The 14,740-nt window shown below is 37.7% G+C and overlaps 1 protein-coding gene across 3 annotated transcripts in view; it reads left to right on the top strand.

Annotated features, from left to right (window-relative positions):
• The window catches only part of LOC124146392 (leucine-rich repeat-containing protein 74B-like), a 442,719-nt gene that overhangs the window by 329,713 nt on the left and 98,266 nt on the right, over positions 1-14,740 (top strand). For 2 of the 3 annotated variants that reach the window (XM_046516658.2, XM_048401501.1), the window contains one exon: positions 10,303-10,407. In XM_046516658.2, coding sequence (XP_046372614.2) covers positions 10,303-10,407 — 105 coding nt within the window. Of the gene's footprint in view, positions 1-10,302; positions 10,408-10,828; positions 11,704-14,740 lie in introns of those variants that run through there. The other variant, XM_048401502.1, reaches the window with a different exon arrangement.

Genomic DNA, 14,740 nt, shown 5'->3' with positions numbered 1-14,740 from the left:
TTATATTTTTCATCTTTGACTGGAATAGCTCTTAGCAGAGTTGAAGGACTTTCAAGTTGAATATTATCCGTTGTACTGATCTGATCAAGATGGATGCACAACTCTTTATAGGGAACTACATCGGGCATTTTAACGCCATGCACTGTTTTGTTGGGTCTAATTATTACTTTTTGTCTAAAAAATCCAAGTGTATCTGCTTAGTTCTCGTAAAGAATTACAACCTTTTCTCCAGCGCTTAAAATCAGCATCCCATTCGACTCATTTTGTGTGAGACTAGCTCCCAAAAGCTTAAAAATTTCATCATTGAGTGAGCATACGCTGTAATACCCATCAGATATAATGTACACGTCTCCATTTATCCATTTCTCATTATTACCTCTCGCAGCACTTATATTGGTCCACCGTGGGTAATATGTCACATCGCAGAGAGCGACTTCAAGCTGCCCAGCTGAGTTATCGACAGTATGAAGCAGTTGAATAGACTGACCATTTGTTATTCCTGGGAGTGTAACATACATATTAAATATACAAAGATACTATATCATAACTTCAATATGAAATCAACTTACATTACGAATCAGTCGATTTTAGTAAGTGCCTCTGGTGCTAATTTTTTTGTTGAATTCCCTGATATCTTTGAAAAATACAGGGTCATGGCAACTAGCGATAAAATGGTGTACGATTGGTTCCACAATCCAATGCAATTTTGGCAGAACCAGTTAAAACTTTGCCATATGGTGTGCCACAACAGGATGTGGTGCATCTCTTTATGCCCCAGGATTTGAACTAAATAAGTCTGTTTTATCATTTCACGTGTACTATCAGATTAGACGTATACTTAAAGAAATTAGTGCCCCATTACCGCAGAATCGAGCATGGAATTCCTCAAATAATCCGTACAATAGGTTCGCGTATGATCATGTTTGTCAGGAATTTAATGTTTCTACGAGTGTACGTAATTATATTTACGAGTTTATGCAATAACGACATCGCCTACCGGCTTGTATAGGCTATCTCTGTTCATAACATCCATAACTCTTCAATCCACAACTACTTCCGTGTACCAAGCTGGTTTTCTACTTAGCGTTTACACAGGTCTCCACTGTGTATATTTTCATTACTATGCTCTCTGAGGCTATCTTACACCAGTCCACAGGTATGGCGTAACTACACGTGTCAAGCACGGCAATTAATATGGCCCATTCTATATATATTGTGCATCTGCGTAACAGTAGTATATACTATATATATATATGTCATAGGAAATAATTAACATTATGCAACTAACAATTAATCTATCAAACATAATACCCACAGTGCCTCGGGTAATTGACCCACAATGCATATCGGGTAGCATGTCTTTAATTCGCCATATTGAAAGTTCCCGCGCATGAATTATTTGTTTACGGACCCACCTCCCTTTGAACAATCATCTGCATGTCATCTTTATTACTTTCTCACCATAGTTTGCCTACGTATTTGCCTCCCATCCCTACCTTTGGGGACTGATTGCTGATTTGGGCCTCAAAACATTTTCCCACAGGAGAAACTGTTTCGCCCCCCCCCCCCCAAAATTCCTTAAGTACCCGACGTGATAAGGGTAACCCTAGGACACATCCGGCGTGTTACTACTTAGTCCCAGGGTCAGCGGCAGTCAGTCCTCCTAATTGCCCAATCCTGTATATACGTTAATAAAAACACATATTTTTCACATATTCTTTGTTATGTCATTGTTTGCATAAATGTACGTAATTATATTACGAGTTTATGCAATAACGACATCGCCTACCGGCTTGTATAAGCTATCTCTGTTCATAACATCCATAACTCTTCAATCCCCTACTACTTCCGTGTAAATAAAGATTGGCGTATAAAAGGATTTAACTATGGTCTAGGTGTTCCGTACAATGGACAAATAACTGTTAGTGATGATTTAGTTTTAAAAATTGGTATCACGGCTGGGAACTTTCGAGTAACGATTGGAGAGGAGATATTATGAGTTTTAAGAGTGGTTGAATTTATATTGTTACAAAGTTTGTGCAACTAAACGATACCGCAAACGCTTGGAATTAATTTCTGTATGATAAAACAGAAAATAATTTTACTAACCCAGGAGTTGTAAGAGTTAATGAATCAATAAGAACTTATGTATGGGCAATTCTTGGTGCACAATCACAAACACGAATGGGAATAATCAGTTCACGGACAGCGCTTGATGCACAAAAACAGTTTCTCGCAAACGTTAGGGGATGCTATTAATTCACCAGTTGACATACCATCTTCTATAATTAAACGTTATAAAGATGTATTACAGTACGGTCAATCCAAAGTAGACTACAGTTAAGTGGCAGGACTATACATGTCTCCGAGTAATATGGAACTTAAGATCGGCCAAGTGATCGGCTATAATGATAAAATTGTTATTGCTTCCAATCAACAAAAAACAGGTATAAATTCAGATAATAACACCGAATTATTAACGCAAACAAACACAGGCGAAACGGGAATAGTCAAGCCACATATATCTACTAACGCTCAACCATCTACTGACGCACAACCACAAGAGCCACCACATATTGCTGCTAAAAATCATCAACATATCTATGAAAAAACAGCGCTTATAGTAGGTGGAGTCACGGCTGGTTTACTCATGATTGATTACTAAAGCCACACCACCCAAGCTAGATTTTATTGGTTATGATATCGGTATGATGGTTCTAGATGTAGGCCTAGCAATGGCAACAAAAGATATGCTAATCAAACAAGGGCTTATTCAAGAAGACATAATGAAGTAATTAAACATTTGAATATTTTAAAAAACATATACAGTGATCGCTCGCTATTGCGCTACCAATGGGGTCCAAATAATTGGTGGGCGTTATAGACGATGAGCCGTTTAACCGAGGCCGAGGCGGGGGAGCGCGCTCGGCAAATCTCAAATCATCAATAGGCCTATGTGTTTATCTCACGTCACGTCAAAATAGTATATATTTTTATTGACCTAGATCTACCTGTAATATCATTCATTTATTAAATCTGTCATATTTTACAATGTCTGAAATACGTATTCCATTCTAATTTATCATTTTTTATCAATAAATTAAAAAATTATGCACTATTTCCCGCGATGTTATTGAAAATAAAATTCTCGGACACACATTTCGACAACGGGTCCGCATCGAACATGTCAAAGAGCAAAATAAAGACTATTTTAAGCAAATCTTTAAATATATTATACAAAGTGATAAATAAAATCAACAAAAATATATCTAAAAGTAATCAAACTTACATCTAAGTTATTATTTCCATCGTTTCGTGCGATCGCGTGTAATGTAAGTCAAATGACATCTCGGCTTTCGTCGCCTTGAATTCTCTGCTCGGACACAACGTTTAATGCAAAAATATATGCATGAAAAATCTTTGTCACAGCTCGTAACCTAACACGATCCAATCGCGAAGTTCCATATTTTTAATATATATCGTGATTTCCTGCTTAAAACGTTCAGAATAACACGATTTAACAAAAAATCTTTCGCTAACTTCTGAAATTTATCAAACACGAGCTTTGTATCAAAGCTTGATTGGCTGCCTGAGGTCACGTGCTCAAAATTGACCAATCACGAAACTTGTAGCAGATTTCGGCAAGAAAGCGTCATTAGAAACAAATTTTAATCCAATGAAATCGCTTGTTATATCTACGGGGAAAAACCACGCGATGTTACGAAAGCGCGATTACGAAATGAATGACCGCCGTGTTGTGACAGCAACTACATGTGTGTGACAGTTTAGCCTTAAATTGGATTGCCCACTAATTAAGAATATAAACTTCACTTGTGGTTCTCTTTTATTGCATGCATGCGCTTCTAAGATCAAAGGATGTATAGTGTGAAAAGTTAACTAGTTGAACAATCGTATTTCCGGGACTTGCCGCGGATATTTTCAAACAGATTATTATAACTCCATTCAGCGATAAACCGTTGATTATGCAATGAGAAGCGTTATGTGCAAATAAACAACGAACAACAATACAATCATGTCTGTGTAAAACTCTCAGTATTAAAAGTGTACATAAATTTTGGGAGCCATGCGTTACCGCGCGTAATAACCGAAGTAGCGCTTTATCGAAGAGCGCAATAGCGAGCGATCACTGTAGTATGGCATCAATTGTGATGATGGTCGGTGGAGCTATTGTTAATGCTTCAGCTTTTTCAGGGAGTAATTATTTATTTTCTACTCTGAGGGAATCAAACACTAAAGAAATTGAAGAGGAGCGTAAACGGCATAATAACGCATTAGAACAACTCAAAACAGCCCATTCACAATGGGCCAGGCGCAGAATGGAGAGATTAGATTTTACTAATGATGAACTTCGTACACAAGGACATTCAATTCAAACGTTTAAGGATGTTGAATCTGCCATGCATGAAAACTTGTTTACGGAAAGACACTTGACCCAATACCAAGGCAAACACTCTCTCAGTTTTATACACCGTCAGAGGCTCAGAAAGACCGTGAGATAGCGTTTATAGTTTTGGGGTTGTCGGTAGTTGCGATTTTCAGCTATACAATTACGTATAAGCTATGATCTATGTTGGGCTGAGTCAAATCAGCTATTAACTCTTTCAACACCTCAGGCCGGTTTACCGGCCAACCCATAGTCACATCAAAATAGTATATATTTTTATGGACCTACCTGTAATATCATTCATTTATTAAATCTATCACATTTCACAATGTCTGAAACACAGAAAAGCATGCATTCCATGCAAAAGTTGACTTTTATGCAAGCCCCATGCATTTCACAACCCAAGAATGGGTATAAAAACATGTGTGTTAACGGGATTCCATATGTATTGTTTAGCATCGTGCTGACAACAACCACTCAGAAAAACAACAAAATTATGCAATTATTCAACATTAAGAAATGCCACGCCTGTCCGAAAACGAGCGTCTGCAAGCCATTGGTATGCTTGAAGCAGGATCGAGTCAACGGGATGTTGCAAGACAATTTAACGTCCACAGAAACACCATTTGGTGTTTATGGCAACGTTGGCAACAGACGAATGCAGTCAGAGACCATCCTCAGAGTGGCAGGCCATGCGTAACCAATAATCAACAAGACAACTGGATTCGAACAACACACCTACGAAATCGATTCCAGCCAGCAACAGTGACTGCAAGAGGCATCCCTGGCCTTCGACGAATATCTTCACAAACCGTACGTCGTCGCCTCAGATGTGCAGGGATTGTCACCAGAAGACCCGCCAGACATCCAATTTTGACAGGAAACCACCGTCAAGCAAGTCTACAGTGGTGCAAACAGCATCTACGCTGGACGGCCATGCAGTGGGGACAAGTTCTATTCACTGACAAGTCTCGTTTTCACCTCAGCCACAGCAATGGACGGATTTGAGTGTACCGACGTCGAGGTGAATGTTACGTCAATCATTGTGTCATCGAAGAAGAACGGTTCGGGGGCGGCAGCGTTATGGTATGGGCCCGGATTACAGCAAGACAGAGGACCCATTTGAAGGTGGTAGAGGGAAATCTCAATGGACAGCGCTACAGTGACAAGATCATCAGCCCTGTTGTTCTACCGTTTTTGCGTCGTCATGGCCCAGGCATTACCTTTCAACATAACAACGCCCGGCCTCATATTGCTCGACTTGTTCAGGATTCTCTTCAACAAAACAAGATGAATGACATCCCCTGGCTGGCTCGCTCCCCAAATCTCTCACCAATCGAGAACATTGGGATGAAATGGATCGGCACCTTCGACGTCAACCACGTGTTCCACAGACACTCCAGGAACTTTGAAACATGCTCCAGCAGATATGGACAGATATCCGACAGGACTTTTGTGCGACGCCTGGTCCATTCCATGAGACAAAGATGTGTTGCTTACATCGCAACCAGAGGTGGACACACGAGCCATTGATTTGTAAATTGACATTGTTCATGTTATTTATGAAATCACGCATTTTCTGAAGTCAGTATGGCAAATTAAACCATTTGAACACTTACAGGAGTCTTTTATCTGGCAAACCAAAATTGTTTCAGATTTGGTAAAAAACATAACTTTACATTGAATCTTATTCAATGTCACAGGAACTTTTGTTGTTCAGTATATGTTGCAATTGGTGATAGGCTGGATTTTGGCAGGCTGGCTTCATAGGTATACCTTATGTGATAAATAAGATCATTTGATGCCAGCGCTGAAGGAAATTGTTTATAAATGACAAAATATAGATAAGTTAAAAGTAACATTTTCAATGTTATCACAAATTCATAAGTCAGTATTTGCCTTTTTCTTAATTGAAAACAAAACATTGAAAGATAACTAGGCTTGTAAATTTATATTTGACTTCTATAAGACGTTTTCCCGACATTTGAAGAGAGAATTAAAATGACATACACTAACACAATGTTAATATTCAATAAAGTGATGTCCAGTTACAAATATCTTATGAAAATGTTGAGTTAATAATGATTAATGTTACGACGCTAATTTAGAATGAATAGGTCTACTGCTTGAAACAGTTTAATAGTTTCGTAAAACATCCCTTTTAAACAAGAAATAAAGTACTTTTTTAAACCAGGAAATATCCTTATGAAATGGTTGTAATTAAGTGTATTGTTTCGAAAAATAACTAAAAGAAAAGCTATTGACACTTTTATTTGATTTAATTCATTACTTATGAAAAAGAAAATTTCATAAAGAAACTTTTCTATTAACTTATTGAAAGTTGACCAAATTAGAGTTATCTCCCTTGGTTGAGTTCTCAAGTCTTTCAAACTGGACTCGGGTCCCACTAAACTCTGCCTGTGCCCGAGTACTCGAGTACTCTTTGAAGCCCTAGTCAGAACAGTCCGGGAGATTTGTCTACTATCACAGCACAACACTTCGTTAATTAGAAAGCAACCGACACTGTGGTCAAGTGGAAAGCGTGAAAAATAACCATGACTGAGTATCGAGCTATAAGAGTCATTCCACAAGAAGAGTTTTATGCTTTTTTTCTGGGAGTAATGCCAGTTTCCATCTGTGTGGGCAGATATGATCTGATACGAGATTTTCACCTGATGTGAATGTCAAGCAAATTTGTTTGGTTACAGAAACAATATTTTCCCTCCCAGGTTTGGACTTTTGGCTAACCCGAAGGGTTTAGAGCCCACCTAGTCACAATGCCTCATTTATTTATTAATAGTAAACTCATTTCCAGTAATCCGTTTACAAGCAACGGAGAGGAGGTTTACAGAAGGGATAGCGGATATTGATTTCTAGACATCCTATCAATATGACTTTAACTTTGGTCTTTGATATTCGCCTACTAAGGTTTAACTGACACCTATACCAGGTGGGAAGGGATGATTGGAGATATTCATCAGAAATTGAAGATACATCAAAGGATTGTAATACAATATACAGCGGGTTTCAGTGGAACACTATTTTTGGTACAGGCATGAAATTCACAAACAGCAAATTGCTGACACACTGGTGAAGTGCAGATTGTTTGTGCACCTGCCAAGTGATGCATTCTACACATTCTTCACCACTCGCCCCTTTCCATAACCTGCAAGAAGACTCGTCATCCTATCGATGAATGTTATGTAGGAAAATACGACAAACCAATAAGAATGCGCGTATGATTTCAAGTTCTTCGTCAAAGAATCCCTCAGAAATAGTTTTTGATTTTACATATGTCTTGCATCTAAAAATATCCCCAAAACACAGTTTAATGAGTTCAATCATGCTGTATAATTCAACATGTCAAGATGTGCTTTAAATTGCATCTGAAACATATATAATATATGGGGAAATATATGTGAACCATTATACAACTAAATTCCAAGATAGCCGCCAAGAGTTTGATGGTTAGACATAGAATATCAATACACTGTTGGTCTCTGATGACATATTTCAGTGATTTGAACTTCTACATTGGGGTAAAGAGACCCAAGGATGCATATAGAATCATTTGCATAAATCTAATATAACTGTCATAGCGACTGATTTACGACTAATTACCCTGTGCATGTCTCCATAACTTAATTGTCATTACATTTTAGGCGCTAATCCTTGTTGTTAATCCTCACCAACACTTCATTGTATATTGACTGACAGCCAACCTGGGCTACTATATCACTTCCCGTTAATTACTATTACTTATAGTATGACATTTATTGCCTTAATTGTTCATCCCCTGAGCTGTGTCGGTTCATCACCCCCAGGAGTCCCATGTCCAGAGCAACATCATTGTCTTTCCATTGTTGTTCATTACTATATATGTGCTACCATTACACTGTTACTACGGTGTTAGTGAAGCTTGGTATTCCGAGTGCTGGTGTTGGGACGACCTCGAGCAGGATGACCCCCAATAATTTAGATAATTTTCGGGGGTCAGACAAATTGTAGGCAGAATCATGTTTAAAAGTCATGGTCAAAGTCACAAGAAGTGACATCAAATCTGGATGTTCTGGTAGAATCTATAAATATTGTAGCATCTGACATGTCACAAGTGGGAAATGGACGCCATTATAAAGGTAGTTTGGTGGAAGTTGACCACATATTTGCTTGATTCATAACATTCTTCCGCATGTAGTCAAAAACTAAAGTGACGTCCAGGACGTCAGGTCTGAAAAGCAATGTGAAAGGTCATGTGATGTTGCCACCATTGGAAATGGGGCGCAAATATAATGGTAGTTCATTGGAAGTTTATCATGTAGTTGCTTATGTCCCCAATATTTTCTGAATCAGTCATTTTTAGGTGATTTTGTTGCAATGTTTACCTAATTCATAATCTGCTGCCTTTTGGAAAGGCTTTAGATTTATTTGGTACCAACGAACAGAACTATTAACTATCCAAGGATTACTAGATGTCAGAATCAGTCCCTCTGGTATGTTCTGGCTAGTGATGTTATTGAGGTAGGATATTCGCAAGAACGATCGAAAAATATAGTTATCATTGTCAAGACTATACCTCTACCTCCATTACATCAGGAGTAATCCCACCCACCTCACTTCAGTTATCTGCATCTAGAGAGCTGATATTGGAAAGAAATACAGGCAGCAAGATACTGTTACTTGCACATCTGATTATGGATAGTTGACAGTGACCAGGACTTCTGCTGAAATCTGAAGATTTTATAGCGTGATGACAGCCAAAATACAGGATTTATTTGCAATGATGAAATAGAGGTAGTATTCTTAGAATTATTAACAATGGTAAATACTCAGTGATTTATTGCCATTATTTGGCCTTTATGTTCTAAATGTAATGACTTTTGTTTGCGTGCAGTTAGTTGTGGGGCTCAACATGTATGTTCCATTTGTACTGATAATTTAAATTTTGACCTTGATTTCAATATTGCACTTTGGCCACACTGAAAGGTGAAATTTTGAATGACCATTATCATCCATTCTCTTTCAAAATGTCATGAAATTTGGAATGTGTGTTGTTTGTAGTGGGATGCAATGCTTAGGTTCCTTTTTTCATATTTTGACCTTTACTTCTTAATTCTCTCATAATGAATTTCCTTAAACATAATCCCCACAAAAACCTCAGGACCAATGAAGCTGAAACTTCAGCAGCTTGTTACCACCAATTATGACACCCCAATTTGTTCAAGAGGCAGCCATTTTGACAAAGTATTTATCGACATTTTTAGTGCGAAATTGTTATGAATTTTGGTATCTGTTTAGTTTGTCGTGAGATTCAACACATACATAAGGCCTGTTTTTATAAAAATGTTAACCTTCAAAACACATATTTGTCTCTATGAACTTCTTTGAAAATTGCCAGACTGAGGGAATAGAACTTCTGGCATGTGTTCCTCCTTTGATTACATAATATTTTATTCAGTTCATTTCATTTTGACGTTAGCCTTCAGCATGTATGCAGAATATATTTGAATATCAATGCTGACAATATCTTTTGTTCAGCGTCTGTCATTGTTCTTTAAACTGTTGATTATATATCAAGGTGAGCTACAGTGCCATGGCACTATTTGCTTTATACATATAGTATGTATTTACATCTTACTAATACAATACCCATGAAGGTTTCTTGATACAAAGTTGTTGAGACAGTATTACTGACATTATAAACAAAAACAACAATGTACCAGGTCAACACAATGTAGTGATTGATCCCCAGAGCCTGACGTCCATGCCACTCCCAGCCTTGACAAAAGTTTAAAATACTGTAGTTAAAGTCACCTGATAAGGACTATAAGTCATTTATATAAACAATTCTAACAATAGAGAATGACCTTTTTACATGAATGGGTCTTTATATTTCTCAGGAGCTGTCGATAAATGGTTACAACGTCCGCACTATTCACCAACTGGAGGATGCTAAAAACATCATCATCTTGCACAGTGGAGTTGGGGCACACCACAGACATACGGTTAGTTGCATTTGTGTCTTTACCAGATCAAGGAACTAATGATATGTATTTTTTATTACCTGACCAAAGTCTATAGCCACCTATGACAGGGCAAGTTGTACAAGATTATTGTGACTTCAGATAGTCCTTGATAGTCCTTGACAAAGTTTGGAATTCATCCGACAGTGGGGAGGTTGGAAGGATAAGATCTCGAAGTAAAGATCTTCAAAAGTTTCACAAAATAATACAATATATGGTGTTAATGGAACTTCTTTACTTCAGTCGATAGGCTGGATGGGAGGATAAAGCCCTAAGGTGTTCAGTGAACACAGAAAGAAACAAATTGTATGTAGCAGTAGTTTTGTTACAGATAGTAGTGTTGATTGAGGTGCTCATACAATATCAAGCTTTGGCACTGACCTTTACCTTTGGTTATTTTTAGTCCAAACTCCGTTCCCTGTGACACCTTCATTACCTTCCTGTATAGAGAGTTCCACTGTGACAACCTCTTCCAGACATTTTGGGGAGCAGTTTCTCGAATGCTGGCTCTTCCTAAATAAGAGCGAGATGAGGCCTTCCTGAAGATATGAATCTGCTTCAGTTACTGACCCCAATGGTTATGAGGAGAACTCTGAGGAGCTTGAGAGGCAACAAAGCCACCCAGCTGGTGCAGTCCTTGGCAGTTGATGGCCATATCTCCCAGATAATACAAGTACAGATTGCTGCAGAGCATCAATAGCTCCCCGCCATATAATGTTATGTGCAGAGGAAGGAAGTGTAAGCTATGGGAGGAGAGAATTTGTGTTAAGTACAAATTGGTTGTTATTAATGTACTTTGGAAAATCTTTGGAAAGCACAATAAAAGAAACAGTGTCTTTAATTGGTCAGCACAAAGAAAACCCAGGCAAGAAAACTGGGCCTGTCAGGCAAAACTTGATGTATAACCACTATTAGTACCAATAAAAAAATAAAAAAAAATAAAAAATATAGATAACACAACAAATGTCACTCTGAAGCATGCTTTTGCAGCAAATATCAATATTTCTGGTCAAAATGTTGTTTGGTTTAAATAAAGCAAACTTTTAAAATAGTAAACACAAAAAATGTAATGAATACACTCTAAATATACTTCAGTTCAAATGTAAAAATTCACGCATTCATTAATGGATTCCCATTTACCTAGCAGCAAGTTAGGAACATACAGTTTGGTCACGTTATCTATAAATATTGAGAATTATCTTACATAGTGTAAAAACAAAGGCCATAGGTCACTTTTCTCAAAACTTCGTTAAAGTAATCACAAACTCAAAATTGAAAAAATTGTAGATATACAAAAACACCAACCCCATTTGAACAACGTCTCTGTGAAACATGTGATGTCTCAGAAGATGAACAACATTACGCACTGTCTTACATAATACAACCAAGAAAGAGAATCACAAATAATCCCCAATCATGATAAAGAATTTGGTACACTCTGTTAAAAGGAGCAGATTCTTAATAAGTTTACCAACAGTTATCCAGAAACAACTTCCAAGATCTGTTAACATATCAACAATTACAAACAAATTCCTTGTACATGTATGTACTACATTACCATAGTTTTGCTCAATTCTCATATTGTTTCCATATCATTATAAAACACTTGTTCTAGAAATTAAATTCTACCTCTTTTGAATGTTGAATGTTCCTGTGTTTTTTAATTGTCGTTTATTGTGCATGTATTTTGTAGTTTGTGATTGTGCAGTATTGCCACTGTTTCTTCATGGAATGTTCCGCAATACATATCTCATCTAAAACATCTTTGTTGTATAATAGTTTCTTACAGTTGTTTATGGGGGCATGGTTGGCCCAGTCGCCGAAGGCACTGCAATTTGCTATGCAGAGTTGTGTCCCTTGGGCACGCCAGAAACCTATGACAGTGTGTTTGAATCTCGGTTCGCCCCGATTTTGTTGTCAGCACAAAACCCTTGCTCGTTGGTTTCACCAAAGTGGTGAACGTCGTAGAGCTGCATCACTTCAGACTTTCATCCCACTTCAAGCTGACACGGAATACTATTCAAGACGGCGTTAAACCCAACTACCTCACTCACTCTTGTGTATGGTTCCGTTTGGTTAACTGGGTTTGTGTTGTGATTGCTTCCGGCTTAGATTGGAAATTTGTTTAGAAGAATGTTACTATGTTCAACCCAAACATCGTGAAGATATCATGCAACCGTATTATCTTTTTGGAAAATAATTGCAAACTACAGACCAACCTGTTGATTTCCTATGTATCCTATGTATACGTGTATACGTGTGTATGATCTCTGCTGGAAGTTTTTTTTTTTTGTCAAAGCAATAAACCATGCAGAAACGTAAACCGCCGCATGAAATGGTATGTACCATACATTACATACAGTGAAGTATTTAAAACAATGCTGTGCTCAACTATGCACAGCAAGTGCCATACATGTGATTATGAAGACAACTATTAAAAAATTTCTCATATCAAACCCGTTGTTTTACATGTGTTGTTTATTGAAGAAAGTCATACTTTATAGAAGCCTGTTATTTAATCGTGTTGAACAATATGTTGCAATAGCAGCGTGAAAATTGAGTGCGCGTGACAGGCTTGGCCTAAATTCCTTCCTGGAACGTTTCTCGATGGCTGCCTGAATAACATACGATACATTGCAAAGGTAGTGCGCAATAGAGCTGTTCGGGTAAGGGAGATAATCACTCAATCTCAGTGATACAGCTTGAATAAGATACGATGTACAGCAATGCAAGGTCAGTGCGTGAATTTATCACTTCTATACTACGCCTATAGCTAAATAAAAGGAGATAATCGCTCAATGCGCAATAGTTTATTCTTACAAAATATAGACCAGTTAACTTTAGCGAAATGGGATAATTTTCTCTTAAAAACTCTTTTAAAAACAAAATGAACAAATTTCATGGGTTATCAGCATTACGAAAAGTGACTAAGTCTCAGAATAGCAAGACGATTTTGAAGTATCTCTTATTGCTGGAAAAGATAAACATCAACATTTCACGCACATTTCACATGATTTGTATGTTTCGTTTCGGTAACTGTGTGTCTTGAAATTTCAAAGAAACCAACATGTCGACTTACATGCTCCAAAATTAACCTCTCCCGTATACTTCCCCGCCCTTAAGGGCGGGGAAGAATGATTAAAACAAAAGCGGGTGTTGGAAGACGCTCACTAACTGGTTGGTATCTGTACTACTTCTTTGACAGAAGCATTGTGCCACAGGCAATGGAAGGTGACAATGCTCTGTTTACATTTGGAGATACATTTCCATAAACCGGGCTCTGGGGCCTCTGCAATCTGATCTTGAACACTATAGAAAGACAGTATTCTCCTTGAAGCAGGGAATAAACAAATTGCAGTTTCCTTGCTCAAAAAGGGGCAGGATAATGATTATAATTTCATAAAGCACACAATGACAGAACACATTAATCAGGAGAGAGTTGGAGATAGACTTGGAGCTCGAGCTTGTATTGTAAACAGAATTTCTGATACAGAGCCTGCAGGGACCAGAGGGATGATGAGCTAGATGAGCCAGTTCAGCTGACAACATCAGTTTGAAAAGAGGTTTCATAAGACTAGACAGAACCACAAATAAACGGAAAGGTAGCATCGAAAGCTATTTAAAAGATGTGGTAGTTATTTATAATGGATTAAGAATCGTAATGACGTACATTTGCCTACCTATTATTTTGATTGATAGTTATATAAACAAGGTAACATAGAAGGTTAAAAAACTTAAGACACAACGTGATACTGGGAGGAAGTGTTAACAATGAACTATATGATCATGAGTACACAATAGTGTCCTCATGATGGTCGCAAAAGTGACGCACAACACAACACTTGGGACACAACACTTTAGATATACTATCGTGTGTCTCCCTATATCGGATGCAAAGGTAGATATATATACATATATATGCCGTTAAAGGCAACTATGCTTGTCATATGAGGTGACTAACAGGATCGGGTGGTCAAGCTCGCTGACTTGGTTGATGCACATCATTGTGTCCCAATTGCGTGGATCGATGGTACTGACATCAGTCGCTGTTTTGTCTGGTCCAGACTCAATTATTTACAGAGTAGTATAGGTAATGGTGATTCTGGCTCACTTCCACTGGAGTCAGATTTATATACCTATACCACCACTACAGAGGGAAGTTTTTATGTCAAAAGGATGATGCACATCAACGATCGTCATGAGTCGTATTAAAAGAAACATCAATATTAATTAATAATGAATAAAATTTACTATAGCCCACGAGGAGCAATACAAAAATTAGCCTAAAGGTATCTAAAGATGTGGCCAAGGATTG

This window comes from Haliotis rufescens, unplaced genomic scaffold (assembly GCF_023055435.1).
Source record: "Haliotis rufescens isolate VD_foot unplaced genomic scaffold, xgHalRufe1.0.p SCAF_22, whole genome shotgun sequence".
Classification (NCBI taxonomy): domain Eukaryota; kingdom Metazoa; phylum Mollusca; class Gastropoda; order Lepetellida; family Haliotidae; genus Haliotis; species Haliotis rufescens.
This window is presented reverse-complemented; position numbering and strand designations above follow the sequence as displayed.